The sequence below is a fragment of the Anas platyrhynchos genome, chromosome 11, assembly GCF_047663525.1.
Source record: "Anas platyrhynchos isolate ZD024472 breed Pekin duck chromosome 11, IASCAAS_PekinDuck_T2T, whole genome shotgun sequence".
Classification (NCBI taxonomy): Eukaryota; Metazoa; Chordata; class Aves; order Anseriformes; family Anatidae; genus Anas; species Anas platyrhynchos.
Window position 1 is genome coordinate 24,841,456 of NC_092597.1, and position 21,904 is coordinate 24,863,359.

The window sequence follows — 21,904 nt, forward strand, 5'->3', positions numbered from 1 at the left end:
CCCCACAGGACCCATTCCCATCCCTGGGAGCTGCGGCTGGCACACGCAGAGGGGCCTGGCAGGAGGCCGCGTCCCCAGCACCCCTCATGGCAGTGGTCCTGCAGCTCCGGGGGCTGCCCCCCCTCCTCCATCCCCCGGGGCGAGACAAAAGCAGCAGGGCCAGGCAGAGGGTGAAACCAGAGCCCTTTATTTGTCCTCTCCAGAGCACAGAGAGGAAGAGGCCAGGCGCTCCTTGCACCATGCTGAGCAATGGCTGAATGCGAGCCCGAGGAGGGGCAGAAAGGAAAAGAAAAGGAAACCCAGCCCCTGAGTGCGCTGATGCTGCGGCAGAGTGCGGCTGCGGCTCCTGCTGCCCCGGGGCCAGCCCTCCAAGCAGCAAGGGGCAGCTCCGGAGTGGCACGAGAACAGCATCGCTGCTGGGACATTGTATCTGAGGTGGATTATTTCTTAGAAGAATCCCTGTTGTGCAGGAAGGCCCCGAGGAAGAGCAGTGGAAGGCACAAACTGGTACTGTGGGCGGTGGGGGGGCTGTGCTCGGTGCAGCGTGGCCGCAGCCAGGAGCAGCTCTGTGCCTGCCCCGACCCACCGCAGAGCTGTGCTTATGAAGGGCTAAAATCTGATCCTGGGGGAGCAGAGCTGCTGCCTGGTCTGGTGGACGTGTCCGGGACCGTGGAAGGCAGCGTCCCAGAACCACTCATCGGCTGCAGAGCCCTGCGGACACCTGCTGGGCATCGGAAGGGAGCAGGAGCGGAGTCCTGCCTAAGGCACTGCGGTACTGCTGGGGCGCAGGGCCCTCTGCCGCCCTGCTCGCTGGAAGAGGAAATGTCTGAGACCATGAAGAGCTGTGGTAGCCGGAGAAGCAGTTCTGCTGGAGAGCTGCAGGGCTCTCACAGGACGATCTTGAAGGAGCTGCAAGAGACACGACAAGTTCTGCATCTCCTCACTGTGCTGCAAGCGGGCGGTGTGCGAGCAACCCGTGCTCTGGGGACACATCACCCTGTGCCAGAGGCCTCTTATCATGGCATGAAGCTCCCTTCACTGTTACAGGAGACCTCGTAAGGGACAGGCTTGCCCTACTGCTCCCGTGAGAGCTCTGCCCCAAAGCCAGCACAGCAATCGGGGTGGACTAGCCCCGGAGAGAGCCCCCTGGGACTGCGCCACTGCAGGCCACGGTACCTGACAAAGTCTGGGGAGCGGGAGACGACGTGCTGGAACTCGGAGAGGTTGATGGTGCCGTCCTTGTCAATGTCTGACTCCTCCAGGATCTGCAGGGGAGAGAGAGAAGCAGTGAGCTCTGCGTGGCCAGCACCACACAGCGACCCCTGCCCAGCCTGATGGTCCTCACGTTCTCGATGAGCTGCTCCATCTCCGCATTGCTCAGAGACACCTCCTCGCCTTGCCCCGTCAAGCAGTTGACCAGCTTCTCCAGGTCCTTTCTGGACAGAGTCCCATCCTCGTCGAAGTCTTTGGGGAGAGGAAAGTTACATCTCGGCAGGGCCCCCGCGCCTCGAGTCAGAAGCACTCATGCTTAGGGAAGGGGGGGCCTGGATGAGCTGCAGGCACGGCGACCCTGCACTGCGCATCTTATGCACGCCCTGCCGAATGCGTGGTCCCCGCAGGGAGTCACCCTGTGGGCACCCTGAGGGCCCTGCCAGCCCTTGCAGGCTGTCCCCAGCCACAGGGGGAGGATCCCAGAACACTGCGCCTGCCCCTCGAGTTACCAAAGATGCGGAAAGCGTAGTGGGATTTGATTTCCGGGGTGGCGGAGTCGCTGAAGGCACTCAGCATGTCGAGGAAGTCTTCAAAGGACATGCTGTCATCCCCATCCTCCGAGGTGGAGAAGACCCTGCAGATCCGGTGCTGGAAGGGGTTTGCCTGCCGGGATGGGGGGGCTCAGGGCAGGCTCCCAGTGGTGCCAGTCCCCGTGGAGCACTGCCCCGCACCCCCGGGGTGCCCCGCGCTGCCACCAGGCCATGGCACACAGTGCAGCGCTGCCACCCCAGGCAGCAGGGCCCTCGGCCCAGTGGCACAATGGGGACAAAGGATCCAACTGTGGGCACGGCTGATATGGGGTGGGCGATACGCTGCCCCAGTGTCGGTCAGAGCAGCACGGCAAGGACTGAGCATGGGCACCACGGGGGTCCCGAGGGGTGAGCGCTGCCCTGCCCAGACGCAGCCCCCCAGGGAGCAGCTTGGGGTCCCGCTGCCGCCAGGCTCCGTACCCGCAGCTCGGGCAGCGTCAGGATGCGGCTCTTGGGAACACGCAGCGAGCAGGCATTGTCCCTCTGCTCCTTTGGCAGCAGCTCACTGAACCTCTTGTAGGCACTTGAGGAGGCAAGAACAAGAGCGGCTCTGTGCGGGGGCAGCACGGGGCACCCCCCGGGCCGGGGGCAGCGCGGGGCCAGCACCGGCTCCCGGCACCGGCCCCGGGGGGCGAGGACCCGGCCCCGCCGCCCTCCCCCGCGTGCCACGGGCGGCCCCGCTCTAACCGGGCCCCGTGCCCGGGGCGGCCGCACCCAGCGACCTTCGGACCGAGCCGCCGGCACCCCGCGGGCAGGGAAACGGCTCTGCCCGGCCCCGGGCCGCCCTCGCTGCCCCCCCCCTGCCCCGGGGCAGCCCCCCTCCCGCAGCCCCCCCTCGGCCCGGGCACTCACAGCAGGATCTCCTGCTTGCTCAGGAAGGTCAGCTCCTGCGGGCACAGCGCGCGTCAGCACAGCCACCGGGCGGCCCCGCGGGACCCCGAGCCCGGCCCCGACCCCGACCCCGGCCCCCCCCCCGGGGTCCCCGGAACCCCCCGGTCCCGTCCCCTCCGCCTCGAACCCGGCCCCATCCCCTGCGCCCCCCCGGTCCCGGAGCACCCCCCGGTTCCATCCCCTGCGCCCCCCGGTCTCAGCCTCCCCGGTGCCATCCCCTGCGCCCCCCGGTGCCGCCCCCACCTGGTACTCGCTCAGCGCCTCCCGGTGCAGCAGGCTGCCCGCGCCCCCCATGCCGCCGGTGCCGCTTCCGCCTCCACGTCACTGCCGCTGCCATACCAACGCCCCCCCCCGCCCCGCCCCGCCTCCGGTACCGCGGGCACGTGGGCAGGGGCGGGGGGGCCGGCACCGGGACACCGGGACACCGGCACCGGGGGCAGCTCGGGGCACGGGGCCAGCCCCGGCACCGCGGCGCTCACCCGGCCGCCCCCCCTCTCCCCAGCAGGTCCCGGAGGCACCGAGCATGGCGGCGGCGAGCAGCGGGGAGCAGCCGGGGCTGTGCAGCGGGGAGCAGCCGGGGCCGCCGGACATCCCCGAGCCCGAGGACTTCGTGTACGGGGAGGACGAGTTCGTGCTGCAGGGGGTCTCCTGGCCCGGTGCTGCACCATCCCGCTTCGACCGGGCCCTGCTGGGCGCGTGGCAGGACCGCATGGCGCGGGGCCTGTTCCGCTACCGCCTCGGGGAGCTGCCCACGCGCGTGCTGCCCGGTGCCATGGGGCTGGTGGCGCAGCTCAACCCGCAGCGCGCCACGCAGCGCCGGCCGCCGCAGGCCATCCGCAGCCTGACGCAGCCCTTTGACCCGCAGCAGTTCAACTTCACGCGGATCCGGCCCGGGGAGGTGCTGCTGTGCCTGCGGCGCCACTTGGGGGGCGACCCGCCGCCCCTGGACCGCGTGCTGGTGGCCATCAACGTCAGCCCGCTGGAGCGCGGCCACGTCCTGCTGCTGCCCGAGCCGGCGCTGGGGCTGCCGCAGGCGCTCACCCCGCAGCTGCTGCGCGTCGGGCTGGAGGCCGTGCTGCTCAGCACCCAGCCCGGCTTCCGCGTGGGCTTCAACAGCCTGGGCGCCTCGGCCTCCGTCAACCACCTGCACCTGCACGCCTTCTACCTGGCCCACCCGCTGCGCATTGAGTCGGCGCCCGCCGAGCCGCTGCTCCCCGAGGGGGGCCCGGCCCTGCTGCGGGACGTCCCGGCACCCGCGCTGCTGTTCTACACGGCGGGCACCGAGCTGCGGGCCGTGGCGGAGGCGGTGTGCGGGCTGGCGGCCGGGCTGGCGGCGCGAGGCCTGGCTTACAACGTGTTCGCCACGCGGGGAGCGCCGCCGGCGGGGGGGGCGGCCGCGGGGCTGCGGGTGCTGCTGTGGGCGCGGCGGCCGAGCTTCGAGGAGCCCGAGGAGCCCGACGAGGCGGTGCCGGCCGTGGCGCTGTGCGAGCTGGCCGGGTACCTGCCCCTGCCGGCCGCCGCCCCCTTCGCGGCGCTGTCGGAGGCCGAGGCTCTGCGCGCCCTGCGCCGCCCGCTGCTGCCCGAGCCCGAGCTGCGCCGCCTGCTGCGGGACCTGCTGCCCGCCACGCCTCGGGACACGTGACCCTTCCGGGCACGTGACCGCCCGCCCACGTGCCCGCTCGATGGTTGCGGGGGGGGGGAGGGGGGCGTCGCCATGGAGACGGCGGCGGCCCCGCAGCGGCGCCATGGAGGCGGGCGGGGGGGGCGCGGCCGCGGGGGCTGAGGGTGGGAGCCGGGCCCCGGCCCCCGGCACCGGCACCGGGCACGGCGCCGCCGGGACCCCCCCCTCCGGCACGGGCACGGGGCCGCGGGGGAAGCGGAAGAAGCGCAGGCGAGTGCGGCGGGGGGGGGGTGGCACGGGGGGGTCCGTCCGTCGGTCGGTCTGTCCATCAGTCTGTCTGTCCGTCGGTCGGTCTGTCTGTCCATCTGTCCGTCGGTCCGTCCGTGCTGCCCGCAGCCGCGCACATAAAGCCTGTCCATGCACGCCCCGTGTCCTGGTGTCTGTCCCGGGGCGCGGTGCCCCTGTGCCCCCCGCAGCAGGGCAGGACGCGAGGTACCGGCTGGGCCCTGCCCCGGTGAGGCCTCGGGGGCCCCTCCAGCACGGAGCAGGAGCTGCACGACCCCCAAATCACCCCAACGTGACGCCTGGGAACACCCGGTGGTCGGGACCGGGTCACCTCACAGCCCCCCAGGGCCGTGCTGGTCCCTGCACAGAGCCCATGCACTCTGCGGGGCATGGGTGACATTCGGGTGACATATGGGCGACACGGCCCCCTCCTGCCTACCCACTCTCAGGCAGGCTCTGGTCACACACTGAGCAGCTCTTGTTTGCTCTCTTTCAATTCCAGCATCCCGTCCATCAACCTGACCACCTGCAAGTACGAGAGCGGTAAGGCCGGGGCACCGCGGTAAGGCCGGGGCGCTGCGGTAGGGCCGGGGCGCTGCCGAGTGCCCCTTTGGACAAAACCCACCCGCAGCGAGCTCCTTGGATGCCCAGTTGGCCAGCGAGGAGTGCTGGTGTTGAATTTCCACTGCACAGTTGCTTTTGTTTCATGCATTTATTGTTTGTAACTCCTGTGAAAATCCTGCGCTTTGGGCCAAGGTGCTCAGTGCTTAAAGAGACCCAAATCAGGCAGCACTGCCAGCTCTCACCGCCCCACACACTGCATTCACCGTGCCTCTGCTTGCATCAGAGAGAGGGGTTCAGCTGGGGGCAGTCGTAAAGCGGGCCTGGTACCCGTGCCTGGGGAGACGAAGCGAGCTCTGTGAACAGCTTACCTTGAAGCAGGTGGTGGAACAGGCTGGGTCGGTGCCTGCAACGCCTCCTTGCCATTCGTCTCCAGTGACGTGCTCTGGGTAACTGGTTCCTGCTCCTCGTCCTGCTCTTCTCGGCTGCCACAAGCTGTATCTTAAAGGAACGATGGGACAGATGTAATTAATCAATTTGCTAATGACTACTCTCGCACTGCAACCACAGATGCGTTGCTGAAAGTCCCAGCCTTTAGCTGTGGTCAGCTGCAGGTTGGCTGTGCAAGGAGCACGGTTACACACAGAGCGACAGGCAGTGTGTGCTCCTCCTAGGGCTACACGTGGTTTGGTGACAGGAGGTGGGTGAGCATCCTCTGCTGGCCCCTTGTCACACGCTGTCTTTGGTACAGTGCGACGTGCAGCACGGTGCTGTGGGCTGAAAGAAGTGGGAGAAAACGAGGACTGGACGCTGTACTGGACGGACTACTCGGTCTCTCTGGAGCGTGTCATGGAAATGAAACGGTTTCAGGTAAACACCCCCGTGTAAAGGGCGCCCAGCAGGAAGAGCTCGGGAAAGGAGGATGAGAGAGGGTTAGCGGAACAGAGCGTTGCAGAACAAACCAGAAGTGTCCAAACGAGCACCCCTGCGCCCTCCTGATCTGTGTTGGCCCCAGAGCGCGCAGGTTCAGCAGCCACTGCTTCTGTTGTGGCTCTGACTTGGTGCCCTCAGCAACAGCTCAGTCAGTAGCACGGACTGGAAAGTTGCCAGCCTCTTTAATGCAGGGTGAAATAAATGGTTCTTCTGGACAAGCTGCTCCCTTCCACAAGCTGCAGTGTTTTAGGAAGGGAGAGCTTCAGGGCTGAGATGGAACGAGCAGATAAATCACACTGGTGAAGTTCAGATAAAGCGGTTCTAGTGTAATCTTATCCTTGGGCAGACGTTCAAGGCAACTGCTCGCCTGGCTTCCCGTTCTGCTGCTTCTTTCTTCATACACTGCCTGTCTCTGGGTCTCAAGGACTATCGGTGATGATTCTGTTTTTCTTCTGCACCTCTTTCAGAAAATCAACCATTTTCCTGGCATGATAGAGATCTGCCGTAAGAACCTGTTGGCTCGCAACCTTAACCGCATGCTCAGACTCTTCCCCAAAGAGTACCACATTTTTCCCCGTACGTGGTGCCTGCCAGCTGAGTGAGTGATGCACGTTACTGCAGCAGAGAACGGGGGTGTGCAATAGGAAGTGGGAAGGTCTATGCTTGACAGCTAGGGCTTGGACGTGGGGGGCCTCTCTGAGATTTCGTGTCTTGGCCTGGGCCTTTGTAACCTTCCCTGGATCTGAACAGGGCACCGAGACCAATTTCTAGTTTCACACATCTTTAATCCTGATTAGATTGAAATAGGCTGTGGAGTAGCACCTGCCACAACACACGCCTTGCTGCTTGGCAGGCTGCAGGCCAAAGGGCTAAATCTCAGAAGAGGGACCCACCCTGAAGGACAAAGGGCACTGGGCTAGGTGGGAGGTGTAATACCTGTGCTTCTGAGGATCATCGGCTCACTGGGAACAGGAGAGGTGACAGAGAAGCATGCTGTGTCATGGCAGAGGACACTGAGAGTGCAGGTCGTCGTGCTAAACAAAATACGGGTCCAGTTATGTAAACCATCATCATGTTATTCGAAGTTTGGGGCAGAAGGCCCGGCTTCGCTGATAATACACAGGCAAACAATCACAGAAGTGTAGCTGAAAGATGCCAAAGAGCACTCGTAAGTCTGGGTGGTGTAAGGAGATAAGATATCCGTTTTCAGACAGATTTTATTCATAGCATTTCCTGAAAGACGTAAAGTAGGGCTTCCCAGATACGTCCTGCAGCTGAACTCTCCTCATGTTTATGGTGGTTTTCTTAATATCTGACCTAAAGCACCTCTGCTGAAATACCAGCGCTTCAGGACTTCTCCTGCAGGCACTGGCCCAGTGGTTTGCTGGGTTTGCCAATAGGAGCAGGTACAGGAAGGCTGTTGGTACAGGTCCTCTCAGTCCTCTCCTTGCTGGGGAAGGCTAACCTAGCTCTCTCAGTCTGTCTGTCCAGGTTGCGTGTCCTGGACTCTGATTGTTCTTGGCACTGTTTTCTGGGATTTGTCCTGTTTGCCTCCCCATTTCCCTTAAATGTGGTGCCCAGTATAGAGACCGGGTTCCTCCCTCAAGAGCAAAATAATTAACTGCCACGTGGGCCTGACGCTTCAAGGCATCGTGCTCCCGGTGGAGCTGCTCTTGAAGATCAGCCATGTAGCATGATACGTGAGCTCAGCCCCACAGCACCATAGTGTGAATATCCAAACGTTATCAGAGAGGTGAGGGGCTCTCTTTCTGCAGCTTCTAACAGTCACCCCTTCGTTGTACAGCTACGGAGACTTCCAGGCCTACAGGCGCAGGAGGAAAACCAGAACGTTCATCTGCAAGCCAGACAGTGGCTGCCAGGGGAGAGGCATCTTCATAACACGTAATGCAGAGGAGATCAAACACGGCGAGCACATGATCTGTCAGCAGTATATCTCTAAGGTAATGGAGATCATCTTGAAATACAGGTGGAGGATTGCAGCTTCTTAGCTCCTCCAGCTCCCTGCCTCCTCCCTGTGCCCTTTGCCCCACGTCTCCTGAATCTGCCACGGGCCCCGGTGTGGCTGCAGTGCAGCAAAGCCAAGCTTGCCCTTCTCGCTGCTGAGCTGCCAGGAAGTGGCACCAGCAGTGCACGCAGAGCAGCTGACCTCCAGGATCCGCGGCACGCCTCGCAATGTTCCTTTATCTCATGCTTGCTCCTGCCTTTTTTCTCACAGCCTTTCCTTATTGATGGCTTTAAATTTGACATGCGTATCTATGTGCTGGTCACATCTTGTGACCCGCTGAGGATTTTTGTCTACAAGGAGGGTCTGGCCCGGTTTGCCACCATGAGGTACATCGATCCCAGCAGGAGAAACCTGGTAAAAAAGGGAGGTTTACAAAAACCTCACATAGTATCTATAGTTTTTAGACCCTAGTTTGTCCTAGGGGCATTCCAGAACCCGATAAGGCGGGTACTGGTGCATTTTATGGGATTCAGCTTTCTTTCTTTCCTCTTCTGCCCTCCCTCTGCATCTCCTCCCCACAGAAGTTATTTTGGGAGTGTCTGAAGTAGATCTACTCCCAGGTCCCACATCTGGGCTGTTTACTGGCATTATCACAGAATCTGAGAGGTGTTCAGATTTGGAGGAACGTTGGATGTTCTTGAGTCCCACATTCTGCTCTAAACTGGGTCAACAATAAATTCAGATCTGGTGTCTCTGAGTTTCACCCAGTTAGGTGTTGGAATCTCACACAGATGGAGACTCCACAATGTCTCTGGGCAACACTGCTACTGCTTCTTGCCTGTGTGGGCATTCTCAGGTCTGCACCTTTCTATGTCTGCCTGCTTCAGGTAGAAGAGGGACCTGAGAATTACCTGGTGGAAGTGGAACAGCCTAGGAAAGACGGGAAGGAGAACAGGGCAAGAAAGCTGTAGACCATACCCATGCCCATCTCTAGGGAGGGGTCCATATCCTATAAAATCCCAGAGGAAGACAGACTCTAGTGTTGGATTGCTGCGTTCTGGCCACGGGCTGGTGTGAGACACCCTGGGTTTCTGTGTACCCCCTTGTCCCAGAGCTGCGTATTTGTACACCCCCCCTCACTCCAGTACATTTATGTATTGGAGAGGTCTTTTGCTTTGGATGAATAAAAGAAAAGGAAGAATCTGCAAAAATGTGCTGCAGCTTCTGCCCTCAGGAGTCCCTTGTTTTCTGGTGGGGCCGCAACTGGAATGGCATCTGTGGAGCTTACTGCCATGCTCTCCCCCAAGAGACAGGACAGTGGCAGGGAGCAGGTAGAGCTCTGTTTGCTCTAACTTATGGCTAGAAATGAATCACCAGCATAATTCACTCCTTGCTGCAAGCCACTGACATGGAGAGAGAGGAGGCAGGGGCGGGTGAGGCTGGTGGCTGGGTTAGTGCTAATGGGGCTGTTGTTTCTGTTTGCACTCTGCAGCTGAGAGTTAATGAAAGGTCTCTTGCGGTTCCTCTCTCAGGGTGATATCTGCATGCATTTGACCAATTATGCTATCAACAAACGTAATGCAAACTTCATCCAGGATGACACGATGGGCAGTAAGAGGTATTGTCTCGTTCAGGTACCACGATGCCTGGTGCACACCCTGCAGGAAAGCTGTGCTGGGGACATTGGTTTACTTCCATCTTTCTTGGGAGAAACATGGTATCACAGCTGAGCTCTTACCATCTCCTGTCCCCCACACAGGAAACTCTCCACCCTGAATGCTTGGATGATGGCTAACAGCTACAACACAACAAAACTCTGGGAAGATATTGAAGATATTATTATAAAGACTCTTATTTCAGCTTACCCTGTGGTGAAGCACAATTACCAAAGCTGCTTTCCTAACCACACTACTGGCTGTGCCTGCTTCGAGATACTGGGTTTTGATATTTTGCTAGACAGAAAGCTGAAACCTTGGCTGCTAGAGGTGAGGAAAAGTCTCCTGCTGCGTTGAAGCAGCAGACAGCTGAGAGCTTGCTTGTCCGGGGAAAGCTCCAGAAGAAGGGGTGGTGGGATGAACAGAACTTCTTTGCCTAAACTGGGCCACCTCGCTCACATTAAACAGTCTGAGAAGACAAGTGGCCAAGCAACCTGCTGCAGGCTAAGCAACCTCAATTCACCAGATCTAAGAACCTGCTCCCTGTACACCCTCTCTAACAACAGGGAGTTTCCTGAGTCTTAGAGCTCCTTGATCTGTAGCAGCATCCTGAATTTATGATAGCTGCCCTGCTCTTGCAGTCCTGTGGGGTATAGGAGCTGAATGGCCTGCGGTGGGGATGAGCATCACACTGCAGAAGGGGCAGAGGGACAGGACCAGACACTGCGTGCAGCCTCCTGCCTTCTGTCGCTGTTACAGGGGAGAGCATCAGCTGGGCTCGATCCTGGTGGGTCCCTTCCAGCTCAGGATATTCGATGGTTGATGGAAAGTGTAGAGGGAGGCAGGCTGGGGCCAGCAAGCCTGCAGCAGGCAGCACGGTCTGGGAGTTGGTGTCCTGCTGCTGGGAGTTGCCAGGTTCGATCAGCTGCTTGTTTTGGCAGGTGAACCACTCTCCCAGCTTCACCACAGACACTCGCCTGGACCGTGAGGTGAAGGATGCTCTTCTCTGTGACACCATCAACTTAATAAACGTGCATGCCTGTAGCAAAAGGAAAGTGCTGGAAGAAGACAGGCAGCGGGCAAAGGAGCGGCTCCTGCAGAGCCATCAGGCTCCCCGTGTATCCAGGTATTGCTCCTCTGCACGGTGCTGCAGGCCCCTGGTGAGGAGAGCCGGGACGTGACACTGAAGCTTCCAGGGGCTGGGGCACCACAGGGCCTCTGAGAAGAGATCGCCCAAGGTGCGAGGAGATCTGAGGCTCCCCGTGCTCTGGCCTCTGGCCTTACAACCTTCCCCATGGAGCTGTGCCTGCTCCTCACGTCCTTGAATTGCCGTCAGGCCGTGCCAGCATGCCCGGGCTTACAGTGACGCTCAGAGGACAGAGCACAGCACTGCTGCAGGGGCTGCGAGCACCACGGGGCACGGGGCCCTTCTCCAGAGCAGGGCTCCTTTCCCAGGGCTGAGGGTTTTCCCACCCGTCTTTGTCTGTGTGTCCTTTCATGATAATTAATCCACATGGCTGCCCGAGGCCATTGGAGATGAGCCTGCTGCCCGGGCTTTTCCTGCCTCACAGGGCAAGGAACTCCCTCCAGCTCCCCTTTCAATGAGACCCGGGGTAACCACAGGCTGGAGAAGCTGAGCGTGTCAGCCCTGCACACCACATGTCCCTCGGCTGCCCCAAGCTCCCTGCTGGCGTGAAGATCTCCCAGCCCAGTGCGGAGTAGCCGGCATTCCTTGTACAGGCACATTGTGACTGAACTTCCCTATTAACTGGGTTGTGAAGGCTGAGGGGAGCAGGCTGTGAGCCTGGAGCAGGGGAGGCACCTGAAAATACCTCACCAGCATTCTGCATGTAGAGGATGAAGAGGTGTGGGTTGTGCTGCTTCCCTGCAGTGACTGTGCGAAATGGGGTCCCAGGCAGGGACAAAGGTAGCCAGGCCCTTTGTCTCTCAGGCAGTAAGAATAATGGAGTCTCCCATCGCAGCTCCTGTCTGTGCTTTCTCCTGGTTTGCAGACGTGAGGAGTTAGAGAGCAGCCAGGCAGCCTGGCTGTCCCAGGCAGAGGAGTACGAGAACTCGCACCTGGGCAGCTACCGGCGCATCTACCCAGCGTGTGGAACAGACAAGTACGAGCCATTCTTCAAGCAGAGCAGCTCCCTCTTCCAGGAAACGATATCATCCAAAGCACGAGAGGAGTGTGCCAGGTACATTGCTCCCGCAGAAAACCCACCCCTCACAGGGGCGGAACAGAGACCACTCACTTCTGATCCCTTCTTGGGAGTGACTGCTGTTGGGTAGCAGCTGTAAGTAAGCTGGGGAGAGCTGGAAGGAGGAGAGTCTGCATGTGCTATGTTGCCATGGCAAAGCAGCTTCTTTAGTGCGTACCTCTGAGAGGCAAATGCAATATTCCACTGACTTTTAGGCTCAGGAGACACATATTGAAAGCGTCCTCCACCCTTCCCACCCTGCTGGCAGTCCCAGCCTAATTCATGGGCATTTCTTACAGCAGTGGGGTACAGTAGTCTCTCTCTTAGCAGCACTCCTCTCCCACTTCTTAGCACGCTTCCATTATAATCTATTCACTACGGAACTTCTGACTACAGCAAAATGTCCTCAGGTTGAAGTCTTTGCAGTGTTTTGCTGTTACGGAACCAGTGACCAAGGCAGTTCTTCTATGGCAGGCAGCAACTGGAGGAAATCCGCATGAAGAAAGACAAGTTAGAGGCTGTTACCAGGAAGAAGAAAAAAGAGAGGAAAGAAGAGCTGCAGGGAGAGTCAGCCATGGACAAACCCCAGATCCCCAACAAAACCACAGCTTCTATAACACACCTCACCTCCAGAAGCACCGAGACGCAGGACAAAAAGGTACTTTGCTCTAGTCAGTGCTCACCCATGGGTCTCTCAAAGGCACTAACAGGGCTCTTGGAACAGAGCCGTGGGCGCGTGTCTCCTGAGGAAGGAAGTACAAGGCTGGAACTCCCCTCCGTGAAGTCCAGAGGGTTGAGAACTTGTGCTGGGAGGCACTTGTAAGCACCAGTGCTGCCCTTCCTTGCAGTGCCTCCTACTGGCATCTCCATCCCACTCCACCCCAAAGTCTGAAACTCTTTTAGGGCTCGGAGCAATCTGTGGCTTTGTCTCTCTTGCCCATGACTACGGCTTCACCTTTGCTGTAACTTGTGTGTTTCTTTCCTGAGATATAGCAAGTGCAGTATGACTCCATGCAACCCCAGGATATTGCGGAGGATGAGGAGAAGAAAAGAGTGAATGCTCTTCGGAAGCGTGAGAACCTAATCCGAGGCCTGGGCATCGCAAATCAGCTCTCCCAGCTGCTCCCCAGAACTGATAGCTCGACTGACACCCAGAGATCCTCTCCTGTTACCTCCGAGATCCAGGTAACTGAAGATTGCCCAGGTCCATCCTGCAAGGCCAACATAAGAGACAAGTCATTCCCAGGAGGATCGTGAGGAGTGAATCGTGGGCACTGAGTGTCTTTGGTGTGGCTCAGTTAAATGAGATCCAATGTAGTGTCTGGGTCCTTGGGTTTTCCTATAGTTCTGTGACTGTCTCTTTCCAAGTGGGTGCACGGGGGGCATGCCAATCACCTGCACAGAGTCCCCAGGCACCTTTCCCCAGAAGATGTTGCTCGTTGCTATTCCAAAGAACAGGCTGCGGTCATACTGCCTTGTGGACACTGCTGTCCCCAACATGCAGCACAGCCTGGGCTGCTCCTTCAGGGCCACACCATGAATCTCCTGACTAAATAAGATGAATTCCTAGGAAGGAGTTCTTACAAGCTAGGGACACTAACATGCTAGGAGCATTAAACCACTAGGAGCCCGAGAAAGAAGTAAACAGAACAAAGAGGGACTGAAGGGAAGTGTGGAAATGTCTAAAAAAAAGTCTTTCAGTGTATTCTGCACTGCAGACAATGCCTCTCCCTAAATTATTTGCCCTCTGCATTACACGAGCCCCCTCCTAGGGAAGGTGATGAGTCCAGTACACGTGTCCTGATGCTGTTAGTGCCCGTGCTGGAAACACCACAGAGCTCAGCCCTCGGTGCAGGGCTCCCCCTTCACAGTCATCCTCGCCCTGCAGGAGCATGCTGTAGCGTGAACCCTTGGCTTTGCTGCGGTCACGTCCTGGATTATCTCCGGGTGCCCAGCAGAGGATTGCACCAGGGGAACCTGGGGATGGACCTAGCCTTAAAGCAGATCTGTGTGATTGTCTCAAGCTGAGTCCTGGCTACAAAGCCAATTCCCAAAGCAGGCTACTGGTGCTAGCTGTCTAAACTCTGGACACACTTTTCCAGCAGCAAAGCATTATTTGGGGCTGGGTCAGATCCTTCATCGCTGAAGTCTCCCCAGCCAGCTCTGGCATTTCTTTCCACAAACCCCACTCCAGCTCAGAGCAATGTCATGGGCAGAGTCTGGGAGTCTGAGCACTGCTGCAGGCAGATCAGACGGGCAGCTGCACTGACCCCTTAGATGATTTGAATCTGAGACTGTGAGCATGTTGAGCTTGGGGAGGGAGTGCAACAAGACGCTTTAGTGAGCATCTATAGGTGACTAGGGAAGATTTTTCCTTCCTGCCTCTTGCCAAGGCCTCCAGAGCTAAGCTGCGGCCGCTTTCTTTCCTTCCAGTCGCAGTTTCTCTGGGACGCACTCCAGGGACAGAAGGCCTGCAGGCTGGTGACTCTCATCCCCCTCTCACTCCTGGGAGGTGCTGTCCGGCCCTCGGGGCACTCGTTCACGCACAAGCCCAGCGCCAGGGCCCAGCCGCCAGCCGGCCAGGGCTCTGCCCCCGCTGCCGTGTGCACCCTCTCGGTTCGAGGCCAGAGCATCCCTTGCCGTGAGCAGCCCAAGGCGCAGCACAGCCTCCAGCCAAGGGACGGGGGCTGCCTGCGGAGCCAGGCTGCACAGACGCCAGGGGTGACCCAAACCTGCCCCAAACCCAGGGCACTGCCGCTGAGCGCCCAGCTGCTCTCTGGAGCCAGAAACAAGGCTGCGGGCTGTGAGTACGCCTTACCCTGCTTTGGTTCTGCTCACATCAGTGACCGGTGAGGGGCAGAGGCGATTCCTGCCCGGCCCGGCTCCCGCTGCCCGCCCCGCACGGCCCTGATCCGGGCAGAGCCGGCACCGGGCCCCCGGCCCCCGGCCCCGCCGCGCCGCCCCCCCCCCGGGGCCGCCCCTGCCGGTCGGGCCATGGCGGCGCTGCTGCGGCGCGGGCTGCGGGCGGCCGCGCTCCTGGCCGGGGCCCCGCGGCGGGCGGCGGCGGCGTGGCCCGGGGACCCGGAGCCGCCGGACGCGGCGCTGGAGGAGGCCGAGAGGTGCGGGGCGGCGGGGCCGGGGCCGGGCCGGGGCTGGGACCGGGGCCGGGGCCGGGGCCGGGGGCACCGCTCACGTCTCTCCCCGCAGGGCGCGGAGGCGGCGAGCAGCGGCGCGGCTGCAGCGGCTGCGGCGGGAGCTGGGCGAGGGGCGCGGAGCCCCCGAGCGCACGCTGAGCTGGCAGGCCATGGAGCAGATGCGGTGAGCGCCGGGAGGGACGGGGCGGGACGGGACGGGACGGGGCGGGGGGGGGGCGGCTGCCGGTGACCGTGCCCGTGCCCGCAGGTTCCTGCGGCGGGAGCTGCCCGAGGAGTGGCCGCTGCAGCGCCTGGCCCAGGGCTTCGGTGTCAGCCCCGACGTGGTGCGCCGGGTGCTGCGGGGCCGGGACCGGGGCTGCCCCCCCCCGCACCGCCGCCTGCGCCAGGACGCCCGAGCGCTGCGCGCCGCCGCCTCCCCGCCGCCCCCGGGCCCGGCTCCGGCTCCGCACGGCGGCCTGGAGGTGCGCGCCCCCGACGGCACGCTGCTCTACCGCCTGCCCCGCGCCTGGGGCCCCGGTTCGCAATAAACGGTTGAACGGGGCCCGGCTCCGCCCGCTCTCTCTGCGCATCTCCCGTGGGCTCCGGGGCGGCGCCGCTGCCGGAGGCGGCTCCACGGTGGGGGGGGGGGGACGCGGCCACGGCGCTGCCCGAGCTGGAGGGGGGGGGGGCAGGAGCTGAGGGCCGGCACGGGGCAGCCCCGCGCCCAGCTGCTGCGGCTGGGCCACGGCTCGGGACCGGCACCGGCACCGGGACCGGCTGGGTGCCCGCGGGGTGCCCGGGGTCGGGGCCGGGCCGGGGCGGCGGAAGCGGCGGATCCGGTGCCGGGTCGGAGCAGCGCGCGCTGCCGGGGCCGTGCCCGCCGCTGGGGGCGGCGCTGCGGCGGCTGCTGGGGGAGCCCTGAAACGGGGCGGCCATAAACGGCTCGGGGCCGCCGTGCCGACAGCCGCTTCGGCTCCGGGAGGGGGGCTCCGGGCGGCGGGGACCGTTCCGGGGCTGGTGCCGGCCCCGCCATGGCCTCGGCCACCCGCCACGATGTGCCCGAGCCGCCCGACTTCGACATCCTGAAGCGCCTGGCGCGGGACCAGCTCATCTACCTGCTGGAGCAGGTCCGGCTGCAACGGCACCGGGACCGGGACCGGGACCGGGGGGTGGCGGTGGGAACAGGACCGGGGCCGGGGGGGCAGCGGGATCAGGGCAAAGACCGGGGGGCGGTGGGTGCTGGGACTGGGAGGCAGCAGGGCTGGCACCGGGACTGGGACTGGGACCGGGGGGCGGTGGGGCTGGCAGCGGGGGCACGGTGCAGTCCCGGGCGGGCAGGGCCGAGGCCGGGTCCCAGTGCAGCCCCAGGCAGCGCCCACCCCGCTGCCCACCGTCACACAGCTCCCCGGGAGGAAGGACCTGTTCATCGAGGCCGACCTGATGAGCCCCCTGGACCGCATCGCCAACGTCTCCATCCTGAAGGTACTGCGGGGCGGGCGGCCGGGCATGGGGGTCCTGGAGCTCCCCGCTGACAGCCCCGCGCCTCGCCCTGCAGCAGCACGAGGTGGACAAGCTGTACAAGGTGGAGAGCCGGCCCGCACTCAGCACCAGCGACCAGTGAGTGCAGCCCCTGCCCCGGGCAGAGCGGCACCGAGAGGCGGAGGGGGGCCGGTGCCCCGTCCGCTCGCCTCCCCGGGCCCGCTTGGGCCTCAGCGCGGAGCTGCCGTGGGGAACGGGGCCAGGATGGGCAGGGCCGTGCGGCTCTCACGCCCCTGTTCCTCCGCTCAGGCTCTGCTTCCTCGTGCGGCCGCGGGTGAAGACGATGAAGTACATCGCCGGTGAGTGGGGGCAGCCATCGGTCACCTGCTGGCAGGGGGTGGTCCCCGCTCCGTGCTGAGGTCTTTCGGGTCCAGTGAGGAGCAGGACCCCGGCGCTTGTCCTACAGGGGCATTGTGCCCGTTGGGGGCGGTGGGTGGTGTCTGTCCATGGGGGCTGCAAGCGCTCTGTCTGCAGATATTGTCAACGCTGACAAGATGTCAGGCCGGAGCCGCAAGTACAAGATCATCTTCAGCCCGCAGAAGGTCAGTGGCCGCTGCTGCTTCCACCAGCACCCCGCCGTGCTGTGCCTGTCCGGCCCCCTGCCTTCCCCCCAGAAATGTTTCACTAAAGCAGATGGGGGGGTTGTGTCTGGAAACGAGAGAGTCCCCAGCTCGCTGCCTGGCTGAGGGCCTCCTCCTGCCTTGCAGTTCTACGCCTGTGAGATGGTGCTGGAGGAGGAGGGAGTCTTCGGTGGTGAGTGGGACCGTGCTGCCTGCAGCCACCCCCCTGCCCCGGGGGCTGGCTGGTGGCGGCTCTGACACTGCAGCACCCCAAGGGAACCCCGCTGCGGGCACCCCAGGCTGGCGGGGCCTGGAGCCGGGGCAGCAGCCGCAGGGCCATGCGAGGCTGCCTGCTGCAGGCGGGGTGTGCACGGCATCGGCGCCTCTGCCTGGTGCTCAGGGAGGGCGATGGCCTTGTCCCTGCCTCGGGGGAAGAAGGGAGTGGTTCCCCGGGAAGGCCCCGTCTCTCTGTTCTCCCCCTGTGTGCGGGGCTGCCAGGCCTCCTGGAGCTGTTCCTGCGGGGGGCTGGTGACAGTTGCCTTTCCCTGTCCCGCGCTCAGATGTCACCTGCGATGAGTGGTCCTTCTACCTGCTCCCCCTGGATGAGGACATCATCAGCATGGAGCTGCCTGAGTTCTTTCGCGACTACTTCTTGGTCAGTGGGACAATCCTGCCGGGATGCTGCCCTGCAGGACAGCAGCCTTCCCCGCGCTCACCTCTTGGGCCCAGGACAAAAGAGCTTTGTGTGGGGAGTTGATGTGTGGTGTCCTGCTCAGCCCTCTCAGCCCCTCACTGCAGGACTCTATTGTCCTGGGGTGGATTTTACCTGCTCGGGTGGGCTGTGGTGCCTCCACCTCTCCGCACACAGCTCCCCTGCGCTGCCCCCTCCAGCCCTCCCTGGGTGGCTCTGGGCACCTGGCGTGTTCCCCTGCGTGTGGAGTGGGGCCGAGCCCACGGCTCCCCCAGCCCCAGCCCAGCTCCTGATGCTCGCAGCCATTTCCAACCTGGCCTGCCCAGAGCTGCTCCCCGATGCTCCCGTGCTCCCTGCAGGAGGGAGATCACCGCTGGATCAACTCGGTTGCTCGAGCCCTGCAGTTGCTGAACTCCCTGTACGGGCCGTTTGGCAGGGCCTACGGGATCGGGAGGTGTGCCAAGGTGGGTGCAGCCGCAGGGCTCACGCTGCCCCGGCCAGAGGTGCCCGCCGTGTGCCCCACTGCAGCCCTCAGCAGGAGCAGGGAGCAGCTCTGCCACAGGCACTGGCGTGCTTTTCCCCTGCAGATGTGCTATGAGCTGTGGCGGGACCTGGAGGAGGAGAGTGAGGGCGACAGCCAGGGCAGGAATGCGGAGATCGGGAACATCTTCTTCATGGACAGAGGTGGGGGCTGCGTCAGGCTGCAGCCAGGGCCTGGCAGGGGGAGCGCTTGGGGCTGCCCGCGCACACAGGGCAGGAGGCAGCGGGACAGCGGCCGGATCTCCTTGCAGACACGGACTATGTCACGGCGCTGTGCTCCCAGATGGTGTACGAGGGGCTGGTGGACGACACCTTCCGCATCAAGTGCGGTAGGTCGCAGGGCAGCAGCGGGGTGACGTGGGGCCGTGCTGTCGTTGTGATCCAGTCTGTGACTCCACTACTCCTCATCCTTCTCTGCAGGCAGCGTGGATTTTGGGCCAGAAGTCACCTCCTCTGACAAGAGCGTTAAGGTGCTGCTCAATGCCCAGGACAAAGTGAGTCCTGCCCACGTGCCGTGGTGGCAGTGGGTCACGCTGGCGCTCTGCGGAGCACTGGGAGGGGGCTGAGCAGGGACCGGAGCCGCTGGGCCTGGGGTGCAGGTATTGGCAGGTCGGGTGTGCAGGAGCTGCGGTGCTCTCTGCAGGTCTTCAGCCAGATCCGGAACGAGCACTTCTCCAGCGTGTTTGGCTTCCTGAGCCAGAAGTCTCGCAACCTGCAGGCACAGTACGATGTGAGTCCCGCCTGGCCACGCGGGCACCCCCGGTGCCTCCCTCCACAGTCACCTCACTGCCACGATGCTCTTTTGCAGCGGCGCCGTGGCATGGACATCAAGCAGATGAAGAACTTCGTCTCCCAGGAACTGAAGGGACTGAAACAGGAGCATCGTCTGCTGAGCCTGCGTAGGTGCTGGGGCAGCGGGGGGGTTGCAGGGCACTGCCAGCCCGCAGGAGGGGGGGGCAGAGGGCAGAGGGTCTGAGCAGCGGGCAGACAGCAGGGGCCGTTGGTGCATGCAGAGCTCTGCAGTGGGGCTCGGGGGACGAGCTGTACGCGGAGCCTGTTACACCCCCAAAGTGTAAAACTCTTGGCTGTGCAGATATTGGCGCCTGCGAGTCCATCATGAAAAAGAAAACCAAGCAGGACTTCCAGGAGATGATCAAGGCTGAGCACTGTGAGCACGGTTCTGTGTCTGTCATCACCCCCTGGCTCCCCCAGCCCCATTGCCCCACGTCTGGGCTGTCTCACAGCCTGGGTGCCCCTGTTCATGTTGGGGTGGGTGTTGAGGTCTTAAGCAGGGTCAAGCCACGTCCTTGCAGGGCTGACACACGGCCGGGCAGGCAGCCCAGCATCACAAGCCTTCCCCTCCCCACGGGGTTCAGGCAGGGGGGCTGAGCTGAGACCGAACCTCAGCCAGGCGGTGAGAGCCCTGGGAATGGGTGAAGTGACTCTGCCTCTGCCCCCGCACAGCTCTGCTGGAGGGTTTTGACATCCGGGAGAGCACCAGCTTCATTGAGGAGCACATCGACCGGCAGGTGAGAGCCGTGCCGTGGGGCAGGCTGTGCCCAGGGACATGCAGGGGCTGGCAGCCCGCTCACAGCCTGTCCCCACGCAGGTGTCCCCCATTGAGAGCCTGCGCCTCATGTGCCTGCTGTCCATCACGGAGAATGGTGAGGGGGGCTGGCAGTGCTGGGGGCAGCACCACGGGCCTCAGGCTCAGCTCACAGCAGTGCCCTGTGCCCCCAGGTCTCAACCCCAAAGACTTCCGCTCCCTGAAGACCCAGTACCTGCAGGTGAGCCTACTGGGAGCCCCCCGCAGGGCGAGCACGGGACGGGGCATCGCTGCCTGCCTGCTGCTCGCCATGGGGCACCACGCTGCAGTGCTCCCCAGGGATGTGCCAACTGCCTGCAGGGGTTGGTGTGAGCCGGGGGCTCTGCCTGCCCCACAGGGTGCCCTAAGCAACCTCCCGGGGCTCCTGCCTGTCCCCATGGAGGTGGCACGTTGCTACCTCGTGTGTGCTGGCAGCCAGGGCTCCGTGCTGATCCCAGTGACCCCTCCCCAGAGCTATGGGCCTGAGCACTTGCTGACCTTCCACAACCTGAAGCGCATCGGGCTGCTGACCGAGCAGGCAGCTGGGGAGACCCTGACGGCTGTGGAGAGCAGGGTCAGCAAGCTGGTGACAGACCGAGCGGCTGGTGAGAGCCAGAGCCACGGGGAGCTGCGGGGCAGGGCAGCCCACGGCAGGGAGCTGCTGGGCTGGGGGCAGTCCTGGGGCTGGTGCTGGCTCTGCTGCCCCTTCTCTGCCGGAGCCTGGTGCCTGCACAGCCACCGGGCCCCAGCTGGCAGCTGCTGCACCACGTCCCGGGGCTCTGAGCTGCTTTTGTCTTCTTTTCCAGGAAAGATCACAGACGCATTTAATTCCTTGGCCAGGAAGAGCAATTTCCGAGCCATAAGCAAGAAGCTGGGCTTGGTACGTCCTGGGGGGCTGGTGGGCTGCTGCTGTGCCCGGCCTGTGCCCTGGCTGCCCCAGAGCTCTGCACCCCTGGTTCTGTGTCACACCCCGGGGCTGCTGCTGGGTGCCCGGCTCGCCTCGCCTGCTGCAGCCCCGCTGTGAGGGCTGTGCCGTGCAGGGCGCGCGGCTCAATGCGGGGCCAGCTCCGTGATCCCGCAGCGAGCACCGCGTCCCCGCAGATCCCCCGGCTGGACGGCGAGTACGACCTGAAGGTGCCCCGGGACATGGCCTACGTCTTCAGCGGCGCCTACACCCCCCTGAGCTGCAAGCTCATGGAGCAGGTGGGCCCGGGGCGGGGGGGGCGGGCACCGAGCACCCCGGGGGGAGCCCGGCCTCGGGCCCCCGCTGCCCCCCGCTGCCCCCCGCTGCGTGCAGGCCCTGAGCCGCCCCCCGCCGGCAGGTGCTGGAGCGGCGGGGCTGGCAGGGCCTGGAGGAGGTGCTGCGGCTGCTGGGCGGCCCCGAGTTCTCGGAGGCAGGTAGGGCAGGGGTTGGGGGGGGTGTGCTGGGGGGGGGGGGGGGCCGGGACCCCGCTGGCTCCGTGCGTTGCAGGTGGCGGTGCCGAGGCGGGGCCGGGCCGGGCCGGGGGCCGCACGGTGCTGGCCGTGTTCCTGGGCGGCTGCACCTGCTCCGAGATGGCGGCGCTGCGCTTCCTGGGCCGGGACAGAGGTACCGGGGGGTACCGGGGGGGGGGTACCGGGGGGGGGCACGGCGCGGGGCTGTGCGCTGAGCCCTGTCCCCCCCCCCCGTCCCGCAGGGTGCCGCTTCATCTTCCTGACCACGGCCGTGACCAGCAGCGGCCGCCTGCTGGAGGCGATGGCGGAGCCCCGCAGCTGACCCCCCCCAACCCCCCCCCCCCAAATAAACCGCCCCCCCCCAGCCCCGCCCCGCCTCCTCCTGACTGCTGCGCGCGCATGCGCCGTGACGCTGGGGCGCCGCCCGCAGCCGGGAGCGCCGCCGGGAGGGGTCACGTGGCCCACGCCTCCCCGGGGTGGGGGCGGAGTCCCGCCAGAGCCGC

At 63.5% G+C, this 21,904-nt stretch overlaps 4 protein-coding genes across 6 annotated transcripts; 3 read left to right on the forward strand and 1 right to left on the reverse strand.

The window, feature by feature from the left end:
- Positions 1-166: 166 nt before the first annotated feature.
- CIB1 (calcium and integrin binding 1) lies at positions 167-3,060 on the reverse strand. Its single transcript, XM_038185030.2, has 7 exons — positions 2,937-3,060; positions 2,655-2,689; positions 2,223-2,325; positions 1,722-1,875; positions 1,346-1,464; positions 1,177-1,265; positions 167-909 (listed from the first exon to the last, which is right to left on the reverse strand). The coding sequence occupies exons 1-7, from the start codon at positions 2,985-2,987 to the stop codon at positions 888-890; spliced, it is 573 nt and encodes a 190-aa protein (XP_038040958.1). The 5' UTR covers positions 2,988-3,060; the 3' UTR covers positions 167-887.
- A 2-nt stretch (positions 3,061-3,062) lies between these two features.
- GDPGP1 (GDP-D-glucose phosphorylase 1) lies at positions 3,063-4,736 on the forward strand. The gene has a single exon (XM_027466669.3). The coding sequence runs from the start codon at positions 3,217-3,219 to the stop codon at positions 4,333-4,335; it is 1,119 nt and encodes a 372-aa protein (XP_027322470.2). The 5' UTR covers positions 3,063-3,216; the 3' UTR covers positions 4,336-4,736.
- On the forward strand, positions 4,439-15,613 carry TTLL13 (tubulin tyrosine ligase like 13). 3 transcript variants are annotated; one of them, XM_038184827.2, is made up of 15 exons: positions 4,439-4,584; positions 5,102-5,142; positions 5,912-6,030; positions 6,561-6,691; positions 7,898-8,054; positions 8,330-8,473; positions 9,592-9,677; positions 9,819-10,044; positions 10,656-10,840; positions 11,727-11,915; positions 12,393-12,576; positions 12,912-13,103; positions 14,352-14,721; positions 15,126-15,236; positions 15,321-15,613. In XM_038184827.2, the coding sequence occupies exons 1-14, from the start codon at positions 4,439-4,441 to the stop codon at positions 15,209-15,211; spliced, it is 2,256 nt and encodes a 751-aa protein (XP_038040755.2). In that variant the 3' UTR covers positions 15,212-15,236; positions 15,321-15,613. The 3 variants fall into 3 exon arrangements, with proteins under 3 accessions (XP_038040755.2, XP_038040756.2, XP_071899582.1); XM_038184828.2 differs by lacking the exon at positions 8,330-8,473; XM_072043481.1 differs by lacking the exon at positions 4,439-4,584 and having other exon boundaries at positions 4,881-5,161.
- A 106-nt stretch (positions 15,614-15,719) lies between these two features.
- VPS33B (VPS33B late endosome and lysosome associated) lies at positions 15,720-21,770 on the forward strand. The gene is made up of 23 exons (XM_027466660.3): positions 15,720-16,179; positions 16,454-16,534; positions 16,608-16,669; positions 16,841-16,890; positions 17,066-17,133; positions 17,299-17,344; positions 17,712-17,806; positions 18,202-18,306; positions 18,430-18,526; positions 18,634-18,711; positions 18,803-18,876; positions 19,026-19,112; positions 19,191-19,281; positions 19,476-19,550; positions 19,847-19,911; positions 19,992-20,046; positions 20,123-20,169; positions 20,440-20,572; positions 20,774-20,847; positions 21,069-21,170; positions 21,290-21,365; positions 21,439-21,555; positions 21,644-21,770. Exons 1-23 carry the CDS (start codon positions 16,084-16,086, stop codon positions 21,721-21,723), a joined length of 1,854 nt encoding a protein of 617 aa, XP_027322461.3. The 5' UTR covers positions 15,720-16,083; the 3' UTR covers positions 21,724-21,770.
- The last annotated feature ends 134 nt before the right edge of the window (positions 21,771-21,904 follow it).

Bases quoted from the DNA above. Each gene is read 5' to 3' on its own strand.
- CIB1 (XM_038185030.2), bottom strand. From the start codon at position 2,987: ATGGGGGGCGCGGGCAGCCTGCTGCACCGGGAGGCGCTGAGCGAGTAC. The intron at 1,266-1,345 runs GTGAGGACCATC...TCTCCCCTGCAG, and splicing joins TGGAGCAGCTCATCGAGAAC to ATCCTGGAGGAGTCAGACAT. The intron at 910-1,176 runs GTACCGTGGCCT...TGTCTCTTGCAG, and splicing joins CGCTCCCCAGACTTTGTCAG to CTCCTTCAAGATCGTCCTGT.
- GDPGP1 (XM_027466669.3), top strand. From the start codon at position 3,217: ATGGCGGCGGCGAGCAGCGGGGAGCAGCCGGGGCTGTGCAGCGGGGAG.
- TTLL13 (XM_038184827.2), top strand. From the start codon at position 4,439: ATGGAGGCGGGCGGGGGGGGCGCGGCCGCGGGGGCTGAGGGTGGGAGC. The intron at 9,678-9,818 runs GTATTGTCTCGT...TCCCCCACACAG, and splicing joins GACACGATGGGCAGTAAGAG to GAAACTCTCCACCCTGAATG. The intron at 14,722-15,125 runs GTGAGTACGCCT...CTCTCCCCGCAG, and splicing joins CAGAAACAAGGCTGCGGGCT to GGCGCGGAGGCGGCGAGCAG.
- VPS33B (XM_027466660.3), top strand. From the start codon at position 16,084: ATGGCCTCGGCCACCCGCCACGATGTGCCCGAGCCGCCCGACTTCGAC. The intron at 21,171-21,289 runs GTGGGCCCGGGG...CCCCGCCGGCAG, and splicing joins GCTGCAAGCTCATGGAGCAG to GTGCTGGAGCGGCGGGGCTG. The intron at 21,556-21,643 runs GTACCGGGGGGT...CCCGTCCCGCAG, and splicing joins CTTCCTGGGCCGGGACAGAG to GGTGCCGCTTCATCTTCCTG.